This window comes from Festucalex cinctus, chromosome 16 (genome assembly GCF_051991245.1).
Source record: "Festucalex cinctus isolate MCC-2025b chromosome 16, RoL_Fcin_1.0, whole genome shotgun sequence".
In the NCBI taxonomy this organism is placed as follows: Eukaryota; Metazoa; Chordata; class Actinopteri; order Syngnathiformes; family Syngnathidae; genus Festucalex; species Festucalex cinctus.
Window position 1 is genome coordinate 7,735,055 of NC_135426.1, and position 22,053 is coordinate 7,757,107.

At 41.1% G+C, this 22,053-nt stretch overlaps 1 protein-coding gene across 12 annotated transcripts in view; it reads left to right on the forward strand.

The window, feature by feature from the left end:
* wnk1b (WNK lysine deficient protein kinase 1b) overlaps positions 1–22,053 on the forward strand; it is a 68,133-nt gene that overhangs the window by 16,675 nt on the left and 29,405 nt on the right. For all 12 annotated transcript variants that reach the window (XM_077499035.1, XM_077499027.1, XM_077499030.1 and 9 more), the window contains exon 3: positions 20,232–20,404. In XM_077499035.1, the coding sequence (XP_077355161.1) occupies positions 20,232–20,404 (173 nt within the window). The remainder of the gene's footprint in view (positions 1–20,231; positions 20,405–22,053) is intronic.

Sequence of the window (22,053 nt, forward strand, 5' to 3'; positions counted from 1 at the left end):
CGTATACGCCGTCTGATTAATGTGTAAAATCACTGTCGTAACATCGGAGCCGTTGAGCGTCAATTTAACATGTTGTCGGAACGTAGTGACATTTAATCACTCTGATTGGCAGTTAGCAAGAGAATCAGTGCATGGCTCTGTACACACATGCTCGTGCAACCAGACACACACAAACATCAGTTAGCTAAACAACAGCAACACTACAGGCTTTAATATTAACACATACACATTGCATTAACTTGTTTCTCTCATTCCAATCAAAAAGGACAGTGGCTGTCTGACCACCTGTCATATTTCCTTAAAAAAACTTCAGCTAACTCCTACTTGGAAACATGATTCAACAGTAAATTAATTAACAACAGCAACAAAAAGGCGGTCCGTAACAACAATAATGTGTCAGCATTAATATACAAGAAATGTCATACACTCAGTTTCACTCTGACGGGATAACAGGAAGCGTTGCTGGCGCTCCAAAGCAGAGGTGGGAGGGTTGAGGGGGATCAAACAGGTGGGAGACGTCGGCCACATTTGACTGATGTCGGATTGGTGTATCGAGGTCTTTATGCCTACACATATCTTAATGTTTGAGCTTCCTCTAGCTGTATTATATCCCATCGGCTTGTTGAGATGATTTTCTTTTGCAAAATCCCTGTCCACACACTGGATGTCATGTTGGACTTAGATAAAATAAAATAAAATCTCCCCCTTTGCTCTTTTGTCTTTTTCTGCGTGATGTGCACACAATCACAGCCAACAATGAGGCACTCTAAATGAGCCACACCTGTGTCTACAGCTTATTCCCCTTGTGAAGAGATAGAGGTGGCCGTATGTGTGATTGTGCGGGCCCAGTCTAAAATAAACCACTCTGAATCAGCGTAAAACGAGCCAAGTAGGTGCACATCCAAGGCTGTTTGCTTTACAAGCAACGCTGCATGTCACGTAATATCCTCTCTTCTAAGTGTTTTTATTGTGCCTGTTCCGCTTTTGTCCCACTCTTGTGTGTTTGGAGGATCAGGGGGTGGGGGGCTTCTCCTTCCCAAATTCCCCACATTCCTCTGATAAGATGTCATTGAAGAGGTTGGGGTGGGGGTCACATGGTATTGTGTTCACTCATTACTCTGTGTGCATTTTTTTTTTCATATGGTACTTGAGGAAATGAATGGAGGGCCATGCAACCTAGATGGACTGCAATTTGGGTTTTGACTCACAAGCGCCTCCAGAGGAATGACAGCAAAATGTTATCGCACGTTGAAGCAAACAGCTGCAACTGATGAACATGTCAAGCCATTGTTCCCATCAGCCCTTGACGGCTGATATTTATAGCAGGATAAGCAGAGTAAATTACTCACGCAAGAGTTTATGAGGTTGTCTGAAAATAGGATGAGAGTGAGAACAAAGTCCGATATTAAGGTGTGCTTCAGTCTAGCTTTCTCATTGTGTCGCAGGCATCTGCTTTGTTTCTCTCTTGACACCCGACTTGGTGAGAGGCGTGTGGCGAGACATCTACAGCAACAGAGGGAGAAAGAGACGAGACAAAGAGATCTTGCCTCTTGTCTGTCCTAAAAATAGCATCACAGCAGTAGAATGGCATCTGCTGGGATGCTACTTGTGTGAATGGGTTAAAGTACAGTACACACAATGACACTGAGTGTTCTGTGCTCTGTAATATGCTTACCGGATGACACTGTCACTCCTTGTGCAAATGCTGAGACAAACAACTGATGTTTAGCACTTTCAATAATTATAAATTAATGAGTCCAATCTGCTCACTTTTGGAGTATTGGATGAGGATGTCAGGAAAAAAGCGGTCATATTTGGCATGCTTTGTGCTGTATGTGTGCTTCCATGTTGGTTTTAGTTGCCGTCTCTCAGCAAAAGCACTCACTCTGTGAAATGGGAAGTTCCCGGCCAGATTAGTAGGAGTCAATCCCTTATGAAGCGGCCTGCGTGACGTAATCGGCAGTGCACAAGGTCATGCGGGCTCTGTGTGCTCGACTCCCCGGTTTCGTTTTGAACTTGTACGACGGGAGGTGGTGGGGGAAAGTCCCGTCTGCTGATCTTTAATGCGGTCGAACAGCTGCGTGATTTGCAGCCAGGATCGTCGTCCTCATCAATTTGCACTTATAAGTGAGCACTTCTTTGGATATTAAGCGCTCAGTCCTCATCACTAGTCAATGTGTGAAACGTGCAAAAGTCCATGTGGCTTTGGACTTAGAGAAATTAGCGTTTCTCTGTGATAAGACAGGAAGTGCCAACATTGCTTCATGAGCTTATCTCACAATAATAAAGGTCAAATCTTGATTGTAAATATTGGGAAACTTCCTTCTTCAAGTGCAACTTATTTCTGCTCAACACGCAACCTTTGTGTCATGCATGTATGATGTACCTATCTTGACATAGGGAGATATCGTGTCTGAAAACATTCATTCTCAAACTGCGCCCCAGGGATCAGTGAGCAATTGCTTGGGTCGGGTGTTCACACAAAATGCATGCATCAATTATCGTTTATAACATTTCAATGGACATTGTACTGCTCATTCTGGTCTGCAAACCTTGGCCAATTGATCAGTAAGCTAGCAGTGGCAAGAGTGGTTCTTCACAGAGGATAAAGACTATGTGTCTGAGTGACTATTATTATATCTCGTCTACATGTGCTTCTTCATTCTGAATTCTGGGCTAAAATGCCAATCCAAATATTCCTGCAGCCATTTTGTCATTTTTTCCCCCCACTGTTTTGGTACACAGTCGCCGTGAAGCTCACATAAATTATAACAAAGCAGTGTTGACAGAAGGGTCGCTCATGTTTGTTTTCCACTCTTAGTCTTTTATGTGCATTTAGGCACGCAAGCAGCATCGCCATGTCTGTTCATTGGGTCGACGGGTGATGAACGGCTCAACCCCCGTCGCCCTGTTGTTGACCCTCTGAGGGGGAGAGCGCCAAATGCGCGGGGACCAAAACAGCAGTGAGTGGGGAAATAAAATAAAAGACATTCAAGTCAGACTTGAATGGTGTGGGAGTCTGGGGCTTTTTACGACTGTTTGTGTACTTATTTGAAAGCATGCTTCCATTGCCACTGCATGAATATTTGATCGGGAGAACACCTCCTGTGCTGAGTTTGCACGTGCAGATTTCAAATAATACGATTACACGCTTAGTACAAGCACATTGCTTGTGTTTTTATCCATCAGTTTGACCATAAATAAATTACATTCGCAGGAGCTTACCTGAAACCTATTTTAAAATTAGTTTACCATTTGCATCTAATCACATATAGAAGATGACATGGGAGAGGTGCAATCGAGGTGAGCTTCTGCTGAAGCGCAGACGAGGAGGCGCACACTTAATGGCAGTGTGAGGAAACTAATGGACTGTCGATCCCCTGTGGTCTGATGATTGGCCCATTCAGCAACCTGCGCACTTTAGGAAATGTCTACAAATCCCCCCCTGCCCACACCTTGCTGACCCCTTCGCCTTCCCCTCTTTTTGTGCTCCATTTCCACATGCTTTCAAGCACCCTTGTGGGAGATGTTGGACAAGATGGCTTGCATACAGTGTTCTGCCATTGTAGTTCTGCATGGCACTCATTTCATTCTACAGTACTTTTGATACTTAAAATTTCTCCCCCCCAAAAATTTTCAATTTTTCCAAATTAATTTTTTTCTAGTTCCTGATTGTAAAACTGCCACAAAAGGACGGCCGATACTGATATTGGCTGCTGTCGCAAGTACGATACCTTGAAATAAGGTCAGGTATCGGTACTCGCCCCTTCCCTATAATTGAAAAAGCCCCCCAACAGACTGGCTTATTATGCATTGTTTGTTAGCATTAAGCTCAGCGGATTTTCCAAAGGAAAGTGATGTGGTTGTTCCAAATACGCATAAAGATTCTAGAGCTGGAGCGAAACCTCGAAAATCGATTTAAAATTGATGTAAACTGCTTAAAATATGCATCAATGTAAAACAATAAAATAATCGGTGCACAATGCCATGTTAACAGACAGGAAGGAACTAACGTTTAGTTCTGTCTCAGTGTGTTTCTGTGGCTCTGTCCGAATGTGCACTCTACTTCCTATATAGTGCCCTACTGAGGGGTCATGCCATTTTGTAGGGGTGTCCAAATGTCCAGGGAGCGAAAATGTAGGACACTCAAAATGACCCACAATGCACTCTGAAAAGTAGTGAACATCAATGCCAAATTTCTGCCTGTTGAATTCACTAGTATGCCACATTACAGAGCTATAAGTTGGTATCTCAAGGCACCATAATACCAATAATCATAACCCAGAACGATATATGACGAGATGATTATTTAGGTAAGCCCGTATTTGTTGTGGCTGACAGCTATGTAGAGTGTCAGCATTGTGGTCAAGGAGCAGTTGCAGTCTACAGCACATCCGCACTTTGTGGATACTGCAATGTACGTTGCTCAGAGCTACAATTTACACATCGTGGGTAAAAGTGTTGCGACCTGAAATATACAGCAAGTAAAAATCCCTGTATTGCACACAGAAATCCAAAGGAATACTTTGGGGAAAAATGTTTGTAGAGCACCCACTGTAACATGGTATGACAATCCGTGACATGCAAGCGACCACACAAACAAAGCATGTTGTACAAACTACGCCTACGCAATTTGTGTCATACAACACTGCCACTTTGTAATCCCGCCCGGCTATTAGCCTGTCAGCACATGGCGCAAATGCAGAAGATCATTTAATAAACATTGTCAATCACAACGAGTCCTCATGGCGAAATTGAAATTGCTTGGAACAACTGGACGAACAGGAGTCGAGCCGAGCGCTATGCGATGTATTACTTGTGTGGACTTTCGGCAGCGTGCATGTTTGTTTGTTTGTTTATTTTTGTTTGTTTTTTACGTCTATGTTTTCTATAAACTCGCTGGCAGAAATGTTGGCTATTATTAAGGTAGCGTGTCCCACCCAGTGTCGCGACCGAACAGCAGCTCGGAACTGCTGACATTTCTTTACAGGATTAAAGCTTAAATGTGAGAAGGTTTTTCTTTTTCTCGAAATCTGCTTCCAGTGCTCTGCAGTGGAAGGGAGGGCAATGTCCTTAATTAGACCAAACATTAGCCGCGTTTCAGTTCACCAGCTTGAATCGGATAAGAGGGATGATTAAAAAAAAAAAAAAGCCTTGCTTGAGACCTGGCATAAATCACCATGAATTTGAATATTGAACAATAGCCAAAAATGTTGGAATTTGACATTAGGGCCTTAGAAGAGAGATGCAGAGCTTGTTGGCTAACGCTAGCACAGCATAGCCTATGGGCTTGTTAAAAAAAAAAAAAAAAAAAAAAAAAAAAAGTCCAGCTAATTACAACAAAAATAAGCAATTTAAATGAAATTAGTTTGCATAAACCTAACAGAATTTTGACCAATGCTACATCATAGCCCTGTTGGCTCAAATCATTTTGTTAGCTGCTCTTAGCTCCATGTTAGCACACTGGAGGGTCCTGATTTTATCTCGTTCTCCTCCACTGTTTTGCCGTTACTCTGCTCACAGCTCTCTTCACTCATCTCTGCTTCATTCTTTTCTTTGTACATCTAAAAATAGCCATCTCGTGGGCTGAAGGTGTAAGCGGCAGCAACAGTATCACACGATTCATATTTTCAGCTTTTGCTTTTTAGTTTAGATCTCGGCATGTGAGACCTGAAGCACCCGCGGCCCATTCCCTCACATGCAAACATAAAAGTCCACTGCAAATAATAAGTAAATCTGTGGAAAGCACATTACCATTGATTTAGTCCATTCCTGTTCAGTCTAGCGCCTGCACGCTAAAACCCCACAGTAGTAAACGATACCCCCCGCACGCACCCCCCTTACAATAAATGGCTTCACCCAACCACTTGGCACGAGTGGAAAAAAAGGAATTTGTGTTATCATACATATCCTTATCCTCTGTAAAATAGCACGTTACACATGCAAAAACATTATGCCAGGGTATTTTAATAAGCACAACTGTGGTTTCCGTAAGTGCATATAAGCTAAGCTAGCTATGACGTTACCTTTGGCATCACTATCAACACATTGGAGTTCACGGCCATGCTTTGCATTTCTCGCACGCATGCACAACACAGCTGGTTGATTTATAAGGTAGTTCACGGTGTCCAAGTACGTGACCGGTGACTTGCATTTAGCAGCGTTCACCAGATCTTCCTTTTTCACTGTATAGGGATCCCGGTGATCAGTTCAATTTTTGTAACGTACCTCTGGCGTTCCTTTGCCTGTAAGCTTTCCCGGTACACGTGGACTTTTGCATGCTCATTACAGGCAAATCAGACGTTTTAATAAGTCATTTATATACTATTGTTTAGGCTTTGAGCCGTGACACTCCAAGCAATAAGGTGGAAGGAAACTGGACACGCCCACCAGCTGACTTTGTGGGAACTATCTATTCTATTCTGTATCATAGGGATCTTCAAAACATTGAGCACAATGCTACACATGTGCATGACACACATAGCTGCACACCTTCTTAGAAAGACACAAGGAGAGGCATTGAGGGTCTCATTGAGTTGAGGTCACTTTCTGGGTCAATGTCAGGGTCACTTTGGAGGGGGAGGAGGGAAGGGCAGGGTTTCTTAAAAATGGTGATTGAGGATATTCCATCTTGCAGTCATTTTGTGTGTTCCTGGCGAACTTGAACGACCCCTGACTAGAAATCAACATTCGCAAGCGTCACAAATGTTCGCCATTCAGTGCCACGCGGGCGTTAGTTTAGTTTGTCGTGTTTTTCAGCTTGTCCTGACTGTCGGCCGTTTAAGCAAAAAATGTTCTGCATCTCGCTCCATGCCTTTTTTTTTCTTTAACAAGCTGCTAATGAGCGTGAACGCTTGTGGCCATTTGATCTTTTTCAGTTGAACATTTTTGCTGATTTACTTGATTGATTGAGTTATGGGATCAGCCCAGATTACTCATCATATGATTTGGTCAGGAGAACGCTCAACACAAGACCATTTTGTTGTTGAATGGCAACAGGTGGATACCCAGGTTAATTTGATCTTCTGCCATCTAGTGGAAGGACATTTAATTGTTCTGTCTCTCACTATATGGCAATACTAGCTAGCTAGATAGATGGACAAATATGTATTCTTTGTAGTAAATAAACTGAGCTTCAGCTTGTACAAACCACGTCGCCGCGGCCGACTCCCAAAACTCCGGTAACTTGAGATCAGCGGAGTTCGCCATGTCGCTCAATTCGATCAAATTCTCAGCCTCGGAAACGTCAACGAGGCGGATGTCGGTGTCACCAATGTAGCGAGCAGTGACGGGAGTCGGAGGCAGAGTGGCTGAACAGATCATCCTGGTTTCATCTGAAATAAAATAATTCTGTCCAGTATTCACTTGAATAGGTGTCAAGCTAGAAATAGACAGGGTCATTCTTGGTCAGGTCTTCTCGTCACAGCAGGTGAAACTACATCCAAAATGTCATCAAAGAGCTCCCGCAGCGAAGCGGACCTTGTTAACAAGTTGCTGTGTCACCATACAGTATGTAGTTCTATTTTGTCACAGCTGTTACTAAGCCATAATGTTGTTTTCGTGTTTGATATCGCGTAATAAGTCCATCAAAAAGCACGGACAATTGTGTGAGTTATTTGCTCAAACAAAGAGAGGGTTCACAGTGGAATTCTAAACATAAGTGTTTATACTCACTGATGCTGCTGTGTGTGTGTTGGCACGCTCCCACGTGTAGACAGGTGCGCCGATGATCCTTGTTTTCTTCGCTCACAGGCTCTTTGCACCTGAATAAATTCAACGAGCTGTCAATAGTCAATATGCACTAGTAACGACTCGAGTGCACACACATTATTTTATGCTAAATTGATAGACAATTTGGACGTTTTGATGTCCTGAATTTTGTTTGTACTGCACAACTGTTTTGACTAGCTGTCAAGTAAAATGATTTATGTACGGTGTTTTATATTGTTGCAATTCTGCTGAGCAACAGCAACAATATTCATAAAATAAAATTAAAGCAGTGCAAATCCTCAGTAAGAATGAGATGAGAAACTACTGTAAACACATTCCTGTCTTCATCAAACGAAAACGTGACAAATTGCCATTTTGAGCCCGAACAAGAAGAACTGTTGTACAGACTGGTTCACAGGAAGTGCTTGAGGATTGTGGGAAATGGAGTCATGTGATGTGGGAACGTGAATCAAAATAGTGACTCAAAAGCTGGTTTTTACTGTCAGGCTGCACTTTAACTGCATGAAAAGAAAATAATAAAGCTGCTCGACTCGTTTTCCCTGATATAATCTTCATTGTAGGGATATTTTAAGCAGCTATTAATAAGAAAGGGTATTGTTCACTTTTTATCTTTCTGTCCTGTGCGAAAGGGAAACTTGTGTCCGCTCTTGTGCGGTGAGTGCGCACGGTGTGCTCGCCTATTGTGCCCGTCTTTGTAAAGCTAATCATAGCCAGATGTACTTTGTGATTAATTACAACTTGTCTCTTCCAGGGCGACAGAGCTGTACATTATTGTAATTATCCACTGAAAGTCTGCCAACCATTAAATCAAGCTCAGACAGCTGAAATAGCAAAAGTTTCAGGACTGAATCACAGGGCGAATCCTGGTGTGAAGACTGTTGAGTATAAAGTTCACTAAATAGGCTCATCTAACTGTGCAACAGGTGGTGAGCTAATGAATCATTAATGTTTTCAATTGCCTTCATTCACTCATTGCGTCATTTCCAGCCCAGTTTAACCTGAAAACAGGAAAGCACTCCATCCCCAAATCCCTTAAAATTTTGGTAGTGTGACCTAGGGTGCACACTCGGTTCTACTTTAGTTTGAAGCATACATTGACACACACATACACTCAAACTCATACGATATCCTGCAGGCTCCAGTCAGCGAGTCCAAATATAGGCATATTTTATGAACTCCCGAAATGAAGCTCTTTCACACGTTTCAGAGGTCAGGTGACTTGTCATGTTCGTATTTTATTCAATTACTTGTATCAAATCTGTAACCACTGTTACATTGTGGAAGTAGATGTTAGGGCTGCACGATATTGGAAAAACATGCGATATGCGATATACTTGCTGAACATAGCGATATCGATGTTATTGCGATATTTAACATGTACCTAAAGAAATTAAATTTTTATTAGCTAATGAAAGAAAAACATTTTTCATGGGGCAAAATAAGCAACCTTCATGTAATCTTAGTTAATTAATTGTAATTATGTCTTGATAATTTTCAACTATTGAATGGCGATGCACATTTTAGTTAGCATCTGACTGGTCAAATTCATATAAAAAGCATAAAATTCCATATAAAACTTATTGCGTGCCTTTGCGATATGCATATTGCAAGGGCCAATATCGCGATATCGATATTTTTTCGATATATTGTGCAGCCCTAGTAGATGTTCTATTTTTCATTTGGATGGATTCCAAAGGTACATGTTGTGCCAGTTTATAATATTTTAGGTTGTTTTAGCCAATTGAGGATGCAGGTGCAGTTTGATAGTGAAGTGGATTTACTCCTGAAGGGTACACATCAAATTGGTCAAAAAAAAAAAAAAAAAAAACCCTTTTCACTGAACAAAGGCTATGTGTGCTTTTTTTAGGTGACTTAAGTTTGACACTGACTTATTGTGACATTGACATCTTTGTCTCTCTCTGCTTTTCTGAGACACTGGGGCTCCTCTGCAGCAACCCGACCCACTCTCTGTGCGCCTCTGTGGGTTATTACATCATTCATGTGCCCGTCTTAACCTTTTCTTCACCTTGTTCTCCATAAAATGGTGGATTCATACATTCAGCAGGACAATATCCAGTTGTTGGGTATTGTCAAGAGAGGTGCTAATGTCAGAATATGGTTATTGTTTTGGTCGTAGTGTGTGTTTTGCCACTTTTATTGCGGTATACTGTTACCTCAGAGGAGTGTGTGGAACATATTTGCCCTGCGTGTTATCCAAGCAGGAAAGATGACCCTGGACAAGTTTGCCCATTTCCTCATCCTGCGATCTCACATCCATCCATCCTTGCATGATTTTTGACACCATTTGTTGCAGCCACTATAACATCATAGCATTTGTTCAATTTACTGCTTTGGATGAAGATAAAGCTCCAAAAAAGCGGCCTTTAAGCGTCATCTGGATCGCATTAACTCATAAAGAGCTGCATGTCGTCAACCCGTAGATTTATCAAAAAGAGCACTCATGCGCAGCAACAACACACAGCACAGACACACGAGTGTCTGGGGTGGCCGCGCCGTCACCAATGACTTCACTCTGAAGCGCTCGGCTGTATCAGTAGCCTGTATCCGTTTAACATCTCAGCTTTCGCCCAAATCAGTTGCGCTCCCGCCGTCGTCTCTACTAATCAGTTGACGTACCAATGTGGGCCCCTGCACGGGAGGAAAGGAAACGGGCACACAGATATCTAATGAGGGACAAGGTCAAGGTGATATAGTATCGCTGTGGAAAGTAGCTTATATAATAGTGGTTTGTAGCGAATGTTACACAAAAACTGCTTTTGGCGCAGATCCAATGGAGGCCCTGGTGGAGGTCAGCACTCTCCTTGTATTTTATTTGATTGCACTTCCTTTTCCAATAAAAATGTCATCCGGTTCTACTCATCTCTTTGCACTTTTCCCTTGTTATGGTCGTTTACTGGAAAAGTAACTAAGGGACACGCGTGTATGTTTGCCATAAAAGCACATGTACAGTATGTGTATGGCATGCGGGGATAGATAGATTATCGGTCGGGCAGATTTTCGGTGCCAATATTCAGTATTTTGATGAATATCGGTAGCAGCCTTTTTTTATGACTCTCACAGCAGATAATGGATCAGTTTCAAACTGCATTAACTACAGGGAACTGTTTATTTATATTTCCAGTGAACTTTCTTAGAGATGCTGCTGACCCTAGGAACACGCTGTTCCTTCTGTTTGTGTTTGAAATTAAAACGAAGATAAGAAATTTAACATTTTAGATAGTTTGTAATTTCGGAAAACTTCATAACTGTAGTAAACATTAGGGAGCGATTTAATTAAAAACATTTTCATTAAACTATTTAAAACATGCTAAAAACTGGGAGCTCCCTGAACCTCCTTTTAAAATGGTAAAACAAAGGTATCTTTTGGCTAAGATTAAAATGTCACACCAATATTTAACAAGTCTTAAAAGTTGTTCACTATAAATGCTTAAAAAAATTCAACACAGTCATAGTTTGTATTTTTTTTTTTTGGACGGCAATATTTTCCATTTCGTGAGAATTAATATCTCCTTGGATAGTTGGCATCTAGCATGTACACAATCATGAACCCAAATAAACAGAACATCTTTACATGAGGCTTAATCAGTAATATTAGCTGGCATAACACACTAGCACAAAATGTGACGTCATACATGGGGAAACAATATTTTTATATATCTGTATTATATTGCTAAAAGCATAAAAGCCCTTTCAAAACTTATGACATCCATATGTGGTTGCCTGTCAGGCCATTCCAGGGTGTACCCCTCCTTTTTCCAAAGTCAGCTGTGGTAGGTTCAAGCTCACTCATGATCCTCACATGGACAGGCAGTTTAGAATGAATGAATGAACGAACGAACGGATGGATGGATGCCCTTTCTATAAATGCCATTCTTTTGGTTTCTGATTTGGTTAAATGACCTTGGATTTAGGGTTAATGACACGGTCTGTTTTGATCCCATGAGTAAGGATAGCCACACATAAACACTGCCACACCCCTCCCCATCAGTAAATAATAAACAGCAATAAAAGGTGAGCTGCTACCTTTCTTCTTGATACTCGGCCACGGCGAGCTGATGAAAGCGAAACCCGAGATGCGCTTAAGTTCATCTTGGGCGTCAAAAGTGCAGGGCACACACATTTAATGGCGTGCAAAAGGATCCTCCTGCCAGATTATGTAATCGTTTTATCTGGAATGGCCCTCCGTCCGCTCCCTTACACTCTCCTAACCATGCCTTAGATCATCAGTTTGTGTAACAGGGTCCGAAATGGCTGAGAGATTTAAGTTACACGCTGACGGATTCAAGGTCACACATACACACATGATGTAAAATGTTCCTTGTTTATGAAGGCCTAGTTGTTGCTTCTACTTCAGCGGCCTGGCATATTTGGCCCTCGCCGTTTTTGGAAACGTCAATGGAAGGAGGACGCTGAATGGATCATGTGCATCCGCGCAGCCTGCCTGTTTATGACGTGCGAATGCGGCACCCAGGCCATCTTGCGCTATACTTAGACGACAACCTTTTTCCACTCTGGGCTACAAAGGTCCATCAAGGCAGGCTTGGAGGGGTTTAGTGTGGAAAAATGTCAAAAGGGAGCCGTATCACCTCGAGGAAATGCCACATAAATTATGTCGCCGTACACTGGTGTCGCGCTCGCGCACACCATCATTAATATTACAACACAAAGTTCAAAGAAGTGTTGGGATATAAATGTTTGCAAAATTTATAGTATGAAAAATGCCCAATATAAATTTCCAGGTTTCAAAATGTTTTCTTTTTATTGAGCAGACTGCAAGAAAATTATGATCAAGCTCTAAAGTGCAATTGTCAACATAAATAGGAGAGTCACTTTTGTTTATGGGCTCATTTTTCAAATGCTGCTGCCATACATATCCTCCTACTGAATGGGTTTAGGGCTGCAGCTATCAAGTATTTTGGTATTGGGATATCCAACTGAAAATTCTATTGAATTATAGGGTTTTGGGATATAATAAAATATACTTTTTTTTTTTTTTTTTTTTTTTTTTTTTTTTTTTTTTCTTTTTTTTTTGCTCGTTTAAGAACAAAATTCTAATTATATTTTACTTTATAAATACAGGAGACAAAACTCATTTGACTTAATAATGAGCAACCAACTGGTTTTCATTTTTACATATTTATTTATTATTAATATATATATTTTTAACTTAAATGTAAACTATACTTAGCAAGTTAGCAGTTCACTACAAGGTTATGTCAGAACCACAGCAGCGATTTTGCCGTTTATTTTGAAGTTGGCCTTCTCACCGCATGTTACCGTCATGAACAAGTGTAGCTGCAACTGTCTCCCTGACAGTGGACACTAGATAAGCGGATACCCGAGGCATAAAAAATGCCTAAAAAAAAGAACGAAAAAAAATAGATTTCATGCTTTGCAGAGACAAGAACTCTCATGGCGTTCTAATCCCGCGCGATCCTTTCCCATCACTATTAAACAAATAAATGTGAAGGTACAGGCATTATTTTTGTTCACTTGTGGTCAAAATCCTTGCATTGTATTCTGTCTGTGACTTTGAGTTTATAAGGCTTTAAAAGTCTTATCTTGGCCTGGTGAGTGACATTGGTGTCAGTAAAAGAGAATGTGCATGTGGCTGGCTATTATCTGGCTAACTTGCGAAGCTTCGAGGTTTTGCTTCAACCTTTTTTGTAGTCTAATCGTTGCATTCCTACAGTGTAATTTGTATAAATTTAAACAGATTTAAATTGTGTGTATAACGAGATTTAAAATATCTTAGTTCAGTCTTGATACTTGATGCAGTGGCTAAATGCTGTCCGTTTGATCCGTTGGCTGCTTGTTTCCTTCACATGATTTAATAGGATGGTTGTTTCCTGCATGTGGAACAAAGTAGCCTGTTGTTGTTTTCTAATTTTATTATTAAAAAAAATAAAAACAGAACCCACAATTAACATTTCATTAGGATATTCCAACAGTTTGCCAGTTTGACGATTATAGCTCCTTGGGTTGTGATAATACAATACCTATTAAGTCAATCACACATCATCATTTTCATAATCTGTTAAATGCCATCTGATTTGCCCTTTTTGCGAGCCTGACATATCGTAGCTTCTCATTAGCCTCATTTTCTGGATTACTGCAGGTATAATTTGGAGGAGTCGGGGTGTGCGTGGGTGTGTGCGGGGATGTGTGCGTGTGTGTGTGTGGGGTGTGTGTGTGTGTGTGTGCGTGTGTGTGTGTGTGTGTGTGTTGTCGCGTTCAGGATTATGACGAACTTTGAGGTTGCTGCCGTGCTGCTTGTGTTCTACAGCCAAGCGCAGGCCAATGAAACAATGAGTGACAGACTGCAATGGCACCTATTGTTAAGCACATGAGTAGACACTAGCATTGTTATTGAAATTGAACGCATCATGTCAAATTTTTTGCTGCTTATTTTAAACCATTTAAAGCTAAAGCTTTGGCTCTCATTTGATTTCTAAGTCGCATCTTAAGGAAGTGGGGGTGCTGCATGAAGTGCTGCCCTTAAACACAAGGAAACCCATAATGCTTTTGCCTGGCCACATTTTCAATAGGGCAAGACTCCTTTGCGGCCACAGCTAGGTCAGATTTCAGCCCTGTGAGTCGGACACATGGCCCTGGTTACTGCAATATGTAAAGTGGTGACTGAAGGGAAACCAAAAACCACCTAAGTCGGAGGAAGGAATGAGAGAGGAGGAGGAGGGTGAGGGGAGGGCAGTGCAGGAGAGAGTGGAAAGAGAAACACAAAGGGGAAGAGAGAGTGGACAAAAAGATAAAGCAAACACATTTGGAATATAGCAGCGGGCTACCAACAAGTCAACTTAAATCTTAATGTTTTCTTTCGGGGCTTTAGCACCCGCACCTGAAATGTTTTGAAGGTCCGCAGTGTGCATATATGAGGACTTACCCTGTGAGACGACAACCCCCCCCTCTCCCCACACACACACACACACACACACACACATGCACTTACTGAAAGTCATTCATCCCCCTTTCGATCACTCTTATTCACAACAGATGCTCCCCCTCTTTGACACACTGCTGGTGCCTAAACTAGTGATAGACCGATATGGCTTTTTCAGGGCCGATGCCGATACCGATTATTAGTTGTCAAGGAGGCCGATAACCGATATTTCAAGCCGATTTTCATTTGCAGTAAAAGAGAAAATAATAGAATAAAAAAAATAAATTGCCTTTTCTTTTAATTTTAAACATATAAACAATAGACAGCTTTGTTTAATTAAAAATTCTAACAGAAATTGTAGAAATTGTAGGGAACTTCCAGGGTCATCAGCTTGTGTTAAGCTAAATTCAAAACTAAGCAAGTAAATAAATAAATAAATAAATAAATAAGTTTCCTACTGTAAATAAAGTTTTCCATAATTTCTAAATGTGTTTTTTTTTTTTTTTTTTTTTTTTTTTAAGCATTTTTAGTATTTTTTGGGGGGGGTTTGCAGTGACTAAATAAATAAATATTTTTCTAAAGTTTCCTACTGTAAATAAAGTTTTCCAAAATTTCAACAATTTTTAAATTTAATTTGTAATTATTATTATTTTATTTTTTTATAAATTAAAAAGTGTTGGGACTTCCCAGTGTCAGCAGTGACAAATGTATGCAAAATTAAATGCATTTAATTTGGGGTTTTCGTCAGGGTTCAAAAGATCTTCGCAGACAGTGACAAATTGTCTGAATATGTTTGAAATGTATTTGCAACAAGTAAAAAATGTCTGTGCACATCTTGCAAATCCTGATAAAACATTTGCTGCGTTCGCAAGCATTCACTGTTAGGTGCGATTCCAGCTTTTATCGGCCTTCAGTTTCGTAAAAAGGCCGATGCCGATATTGGTCAACATGCCAAATATCGGCACCGATAATCGGCCCGGCCGATAATCGGTCTATCCCTAGCCTAAACCATAACAAGCTGTGCTCAAAGTCTCGCAGGGGTTTTGCTGTGCATTAGCTGTGTACATGTTGATGAGGTTCTGTGCAGGGGAGCATCTACAAATATGTATGTGGTGTTGGGACAGTTTGGCTCCATAATAATGAAGTACAAAGTTCCTCTCTGGACATAAAGTTCCCCTGCCAAGCTTGATGCATTAACGCTGTGAGTGAATACACCTCACATTATTGGAAATTTAGGTCAGGTCCAGCAGAGAAATCAAATTGGGTTTCAGCAGTAACCTATTTGAGTAGATACAGTTTGGACGTTCTCGATGGGTTGTATCATTGCTGCTCAAAGAGGGTTGTTTTGCTGTGAGTCAATTACCCTGGCACTGATTTTCAAAGTAAATATGATACACCCTCAGTTTGCTTCCAGAAAAATACTCCCTCGCCCCATAAATTAACCTTTAACTGCCATCTTAGCTTGCAATTAGAGCGGACCACTAGAAGGAGCATCTTATCAGGTTAGCTTCAAATGAATATGTACTCATTTGCCTCCTGTCCAGTCCAAAGCAACAGCAGATGCTTTAACCACCTGTACAGTAATAATTCACCCTATCAAATACTTGCAGTAGGCTTCCCTGCGTCTGGTCCTCGAGGGCCAGAGTCCTGCAGGTTTTAGATGTTTCCGTCCTCACATTATCTCCATCCATCTAGCATGTTAACAACCCGTGAACTCAATGCATACTTTCACTTTTGTCTATGATTGAGGTGCATTCAAGGACCACCAGCAAAACAGGAAATCGCAAATGTAGACAAAAATAAAACTCTTCACCTCACTTTAATACAGTTCTTTGGCACAGAGGTGCCATGCGATGGTGCCAAAGCAGCACTCTGGTCTACATAAAGCTCTTCAATTCACGTGGTCTTTTGTACTAGGATTCCATGTAGTGACAAAAGAATGCTATTGCTTGGGCCAGAGAACAAAAACAGTGAACAAATGAGATTTTTAGTGAATAACAGAGGATGCTGTAAATTACCCCCCCCAAAAATTCTACGATTTCTCGAATGCCGAACCACAAATATGCAGGGCTTCATACTATACAACCTTATTGTCTTAATCATTTTGTAGTTTATATTTCATTTCAGCTAGCTATATGTATTTTATCCCATTGCCAATAAAGTAGCTAATTTAAACACTACTAATTAACATTAAAGTGTACAAATGACATGAGAAATATGAGAAAAGAGTATAAGCCAGGTTTTGTTGGTCTTTTATATTATTTACATTAACTTCTATCGCTTACAATTTGCACCCTGTATACCTTTTTTTTTTTTCTTTTTTTTTCTTTTTTAATGAATTAAGCAGGTTTGGTGGAATTTATTGTACCTGTGCTTGTGAATTCTTGGAAATTCTATTACCTTGGCCATACCCTGAATATGCGGGACAATATCATTAAAAGCCTGAGAAAAGGACAATGGTTTGTTACCTTGCTCTGCAAGTTGAATTCTCGCGGTATTTGTGAATTGACAAACTCCGGAGAATATATCTTGTACCGAACCATGGACCATCAAATGTAATAAGTTCAACTCCCTCATGCGGGTCCCCATCAGATAACACAGTTTTTCTGTTGGGACTCCAGTTTGCCAGACCTGTTGGCTTTGGACGGCCAAGATGAAGTTTTAATCAGTTTTGTTTGTTTGTATGCAACATATTGGTTAGGGGGCAGTTTCTGATTCAGTGACACTGTTTTGTGACTTTAATAGTCCAGTCTGAGGCGGTGTAGGTTAATAAGAGTTTCAACTTCAGGTTCTGCTTTACTGCCGAGCGGCTGCTGGTGACGGTACTGCGTGGCTGGCGGCCTTTTCCCGCATGGGCGCCTGTTTTTATGCTCCCTCATGCAGAAATAGGCCAGCCAACTCAGACATGCCGCTCGCGCAGGGGATGTGTCAGCCGCTCCTTTCGTCGGAGAACACAGAGCTTTGCTGAGGAGTGTTGTGTGAGTGGCAGATAAGGAAGTACAGATGCGAGCAAACGTGCGGGCCCGCCACGTTGAGGTGCTCGTTGGCACGTCTGTGACGAGAAAGTGAGAGGAAGAGCAAGAGCAAGAGGGTATTTTTGAATCTGACAAACACAAGTCTCATGATGTTTTGAAGAGATGGAAAACAACTAGCCTCTCAACAAGGCTGCTGGTGTTCTGTTAATTCAATTACTAAAAAAACAAAAAACAAAAAAAAAACCTTGCTGACATGATCTATATTATCTTATGCATGTTTTTGTTTCATGTTAGACTATATCCCAATTTCTATACTTGCATCAATCAAGTTTGTCTTTATATTTGCACAAGACCAAAATGTTCATCCATCCATCCATTTTCTGAAACACACCCCCATATATAATATCAGATATCGCAATCAGAATATTGGGAGGTGGAAGGGGATCACAATTCGATTAGAGTTTCAAAATCGTTCAGCCATAGTACATATATTCAGGCCCAAAAATTGCAGGAGATTTCTGAACATTATTCACTTTGTATAGAAAATGTTGCCTCTAATTAATTGGAGAGGCAGATCCTCCGCATATGCTCATCCAAATGTGAGAGAGGGAGAAGCAACCTTTAAGTATCCCGAGGGAGGTGTCATACAGTAATATGGGTGGTCAGGCGGATCTCTTTTTTTTTTTTTTTTTTTTTTTTTTTTTTTTTTTTTTTTAAGTGCTGCTGGGAAAATGGATTGTTGACTTCCAGTCAATCAGGTGACCGCGCAGCTATTGTCATGTGACCACAGCAGGGTCAGGTGGTAGAGGTTTGTTTGTCGGGTGCTGCTAATAGATATCAGTGAAAATGCATGGTGCACACTGCAGGAAGAAACCATTATGGAGCAGGGGCACTTTAGCTCACACAAACACGACGATGATGATGATGTGTCTTATGATCATCACCTCCTCCTCTCTGAAGAAGCTCACAAGATGTTCTCATACACTGCATGAGAAAATATGGAGAAAACAAGATTACCAGACAGGAACTAACAAACACATGAACAGAGTCAATTGTCTTTCTTTGTTTGCCAGAAGAATGTAAGAGAATTTGATCTAAAAATGTGAAATAAATTAGAAAAAAAAAATGCAGAAAATTGCCAATACATTTTATGGTCTATTATCTTATTTTCTAACTACAAAAATGGTAATTAATCCCTAGTTTTGCAATATTATTAGTATTTAGTATTTTTCTTTTTTTACTTATTAGTACTTTTCTGTTGTTGTTGTTTTGTTTTGTTTTAGACATTTGTTAATTCGTTCTATGTCCCATTGTTATATGCAGCATAGGGCTGCAAATATTGATTTTTTTTTTTATTATTATTGTTCTACAAATTAGATAATCGATTAACCATATACAAATAGATTTTGCTAAACAACAAAATGTGCATGTGAGGTGCTTGAATTATTCTTGTCCATTTGGGGTCGCAGTCCTTACATTCCACACTATAATTTCTGTGGCTTTGAGTGTATGTGGCTTTATGTGGTGGGCCTGGCATGGTGAGTGACGTGGAAGTACGCGTGTTGAGCTGGTTGTTATGAGAGCAGGTTAGCAGCTGGTTATGAACTGCTTCGGCCATTCTGTGTGTTGCTTCACCTTTTTTCATAACTTACTGAATTATTCTAGTTAGTCCTTTAAAGGGATACTTGACTCAATTAGCCATTTTCAACAATAAAAAGTTAATAAGAAGTATTTGGTTGCTGAAAATGGTTTAAGGGTAAATAAGTCTCCTCTCTTTCTCTCTCTCTCTCTCTCTCTCTCTCTCTCTCTCTCTCTCTTCTTTCTATCTCTCTCTCTCTCTCTCTCTCTCTCTCTCTCTCTCTCTCTCTCTCTCTCTCTCTCTCTCTCTCTCTCTCTCTCTCTCTCTCTCTCTCTCTCTCTCTCTCTCAAAAACTACATTAAATGTGTACCAGTTTTATACCCAGACTTTAAATCAATGCACACAGCACTTTTTCTCTTTTGGAATTATCAGTTCAAATCATTTGGCATACATTACGACTCATTTGTATATGTAATGCTTCATTGAGAGAAGACTTGAGCAGCCCAGCTCATCAAAATGCAAACATTCTTTGACGCACATTCGTGAGTAACTGGTGCACACACGTCCTTACAAGGCCTGTGTGGCCTTCGAGCCATTTTACATTTTATGAGGACATCGGGGGTGGAGCTGGAATGCCCGTTAAACCGTGTTACTTGGTAGACAACTCACTTAAGAAGCATCCAGGAGATGAGCTGTAATTAACTGGGTGGAAGCCTCTTCTACACTTTCTGCAAATATAAGTATTGGTGTTCACGAATAGACGGACGATACAGTAGGAGACTATTTCTGATAAAAGCAGACAAGATCAAAAATATGTTTGTCCCCTTAGAAGTTGGACTTGAAAGGACAGTAGGCACTTTAAGCCACAGCTGCCTTTCATTGTTATATGTATGACATTATCCTCACCACCAGATTTCGATGACCACTTCTCACATCGCATCCTTTTATCACATGTGTCCACTCCACTCAGCTATCTTACTTCCTGTAGGCTTCATTCGCACTCTCTCTCCTCTCGGTGTGTTTCCAGGACCGGAAGCTGTCCAAGTCTGAGCGGCAGCGCTTCAAGGAGGAGGCCGGGATGCTAAAGGGCCTCCAGCATCCCAACATTGTCCGCTTCTACGACTCATGGGAAGGGCCGTGCAAGGGGAAGAAGTGCATCGTGCTGGTCACCGAGCTCATGACTTCGGGCACCCTCAAGACGTAAGTTTCAAGACCTACCGTGATTGGGACTGAGTCCTGTTGTGAGTAAATTGTGACACCCTCCTTAAAAGTTTTATAATTGCCTGTGCATGACACAAGCACTACTAAAATAGTTCAAAGGCAACATGATGGTGCCAAAGCACTACTCTTGTCTACATTAAGCACCTCAATTCACCTGATACCATTTTTTCAGACTACTTGCAGAGTACTTGCATTTTGAGGACTCTCCGATATCCAATAATGCCTTTACGTCTTGCAATTTTTATGAAAATGTTTCATTTTAAATCCAATATTGTTCAGAAACACCAAACATTTCTTCATTATGGCACAAGTTCCACTCATTATTGGTATTTTAACATCCAAATGCAGCCCTGACACGTATTTCACATAGATGTAATACAAGACATTTCAGTTCGTGTAAATCTGTGAGTAGATGAATGTGGTGCAGCCTGCAAAAATGGTGGCATATTGTTGTGCACAATACATTGGCGTCTGTCCGACTGGTTATGCCCCATGCCACCCACCCAAAAAAAAAAAAAAAAAACGGCGTGAAGAATCGATGTCTGTGGTCATCATTGTCCACACGGTGAGCACATGCCATGTCTATAGAAGCATGCAGGCTATTCAATATGATTCCACAATCAAAGGCAAAATGTGGGGTGAGCGGGCGGGCAGGCGCGCGTGCATGCGGCGTACCCCGCCTTCCTGGCGAGGTGAATGGCGGGCCACCAGCCCACCTGCCAGATGCTGCTTCTGCTGCAGATTCCTCTCATTCCTGTCAATCGGACAGACAGACGGAGGCAGGGCCCAAGTGAAGCGTGCCGAGGGGGGACAGCACGACGTCAAGACGCATGGATGAGCACGCTGACAGTTACAATTCAGGCAGGGTTGCAAGAGCAGAACTAAAGAGGCATAAAAACACTTTAATTTTACTCTGAGGAGTTTATAGGTCAACTACGAAGTATTTCTGCCTGACAAAAATGAGCCGCTTGTGACTACATTGACAAGAATGACAAAGCTCACAAGGGCGATAGTGCCCTCTACTGAGCAGTGGAGGATTATCATCCAATTTTGACAGTCCTAATCACATACAGTAGGATATTGTAGACGCATTTTTCCCCCTCTTAAAATCCCCCCATTGGAGTTTATCGTGCAGGGAAGAATGCATATATGTGTGGACACTTGCAGTAGTACTTTAACAAGGTGCAGGAGCTCAAGAAGAAGATTGTAAATCAGTGGCACAATGTTAAGTGGTTGCGTGCACGAATCTACTGTACACTGTACTGTACAATGTTGGCTGTAGTCCAAATGAACACTCTTAAGGAGGAGAAGGGACACTCATATGCTAAAGTGTGGGAATGATGAGAGAGAAGACCAATAAAGGGTATGGGAACATTGACTTCTATATGAGGTCTCTTATCTTTGTGTGTGTGCGTGTGCATTTATGTTATGATACAGTTGTGCCTTGAGATATAAGTAGGGATGGCGAAATGAAGCCTCATGAAGCAATGACGCTTTGCAGCCAACTGTTTTGCACATGTAGCAAAGCTTCATAGTGCTTCATTTATTCTATGGTGCCATCAAGTGGTCTAGAAGCCCAAGAGGTCAACATTGTTAAGAATTCAATGGCTATTTGCTTAAGACAAAAG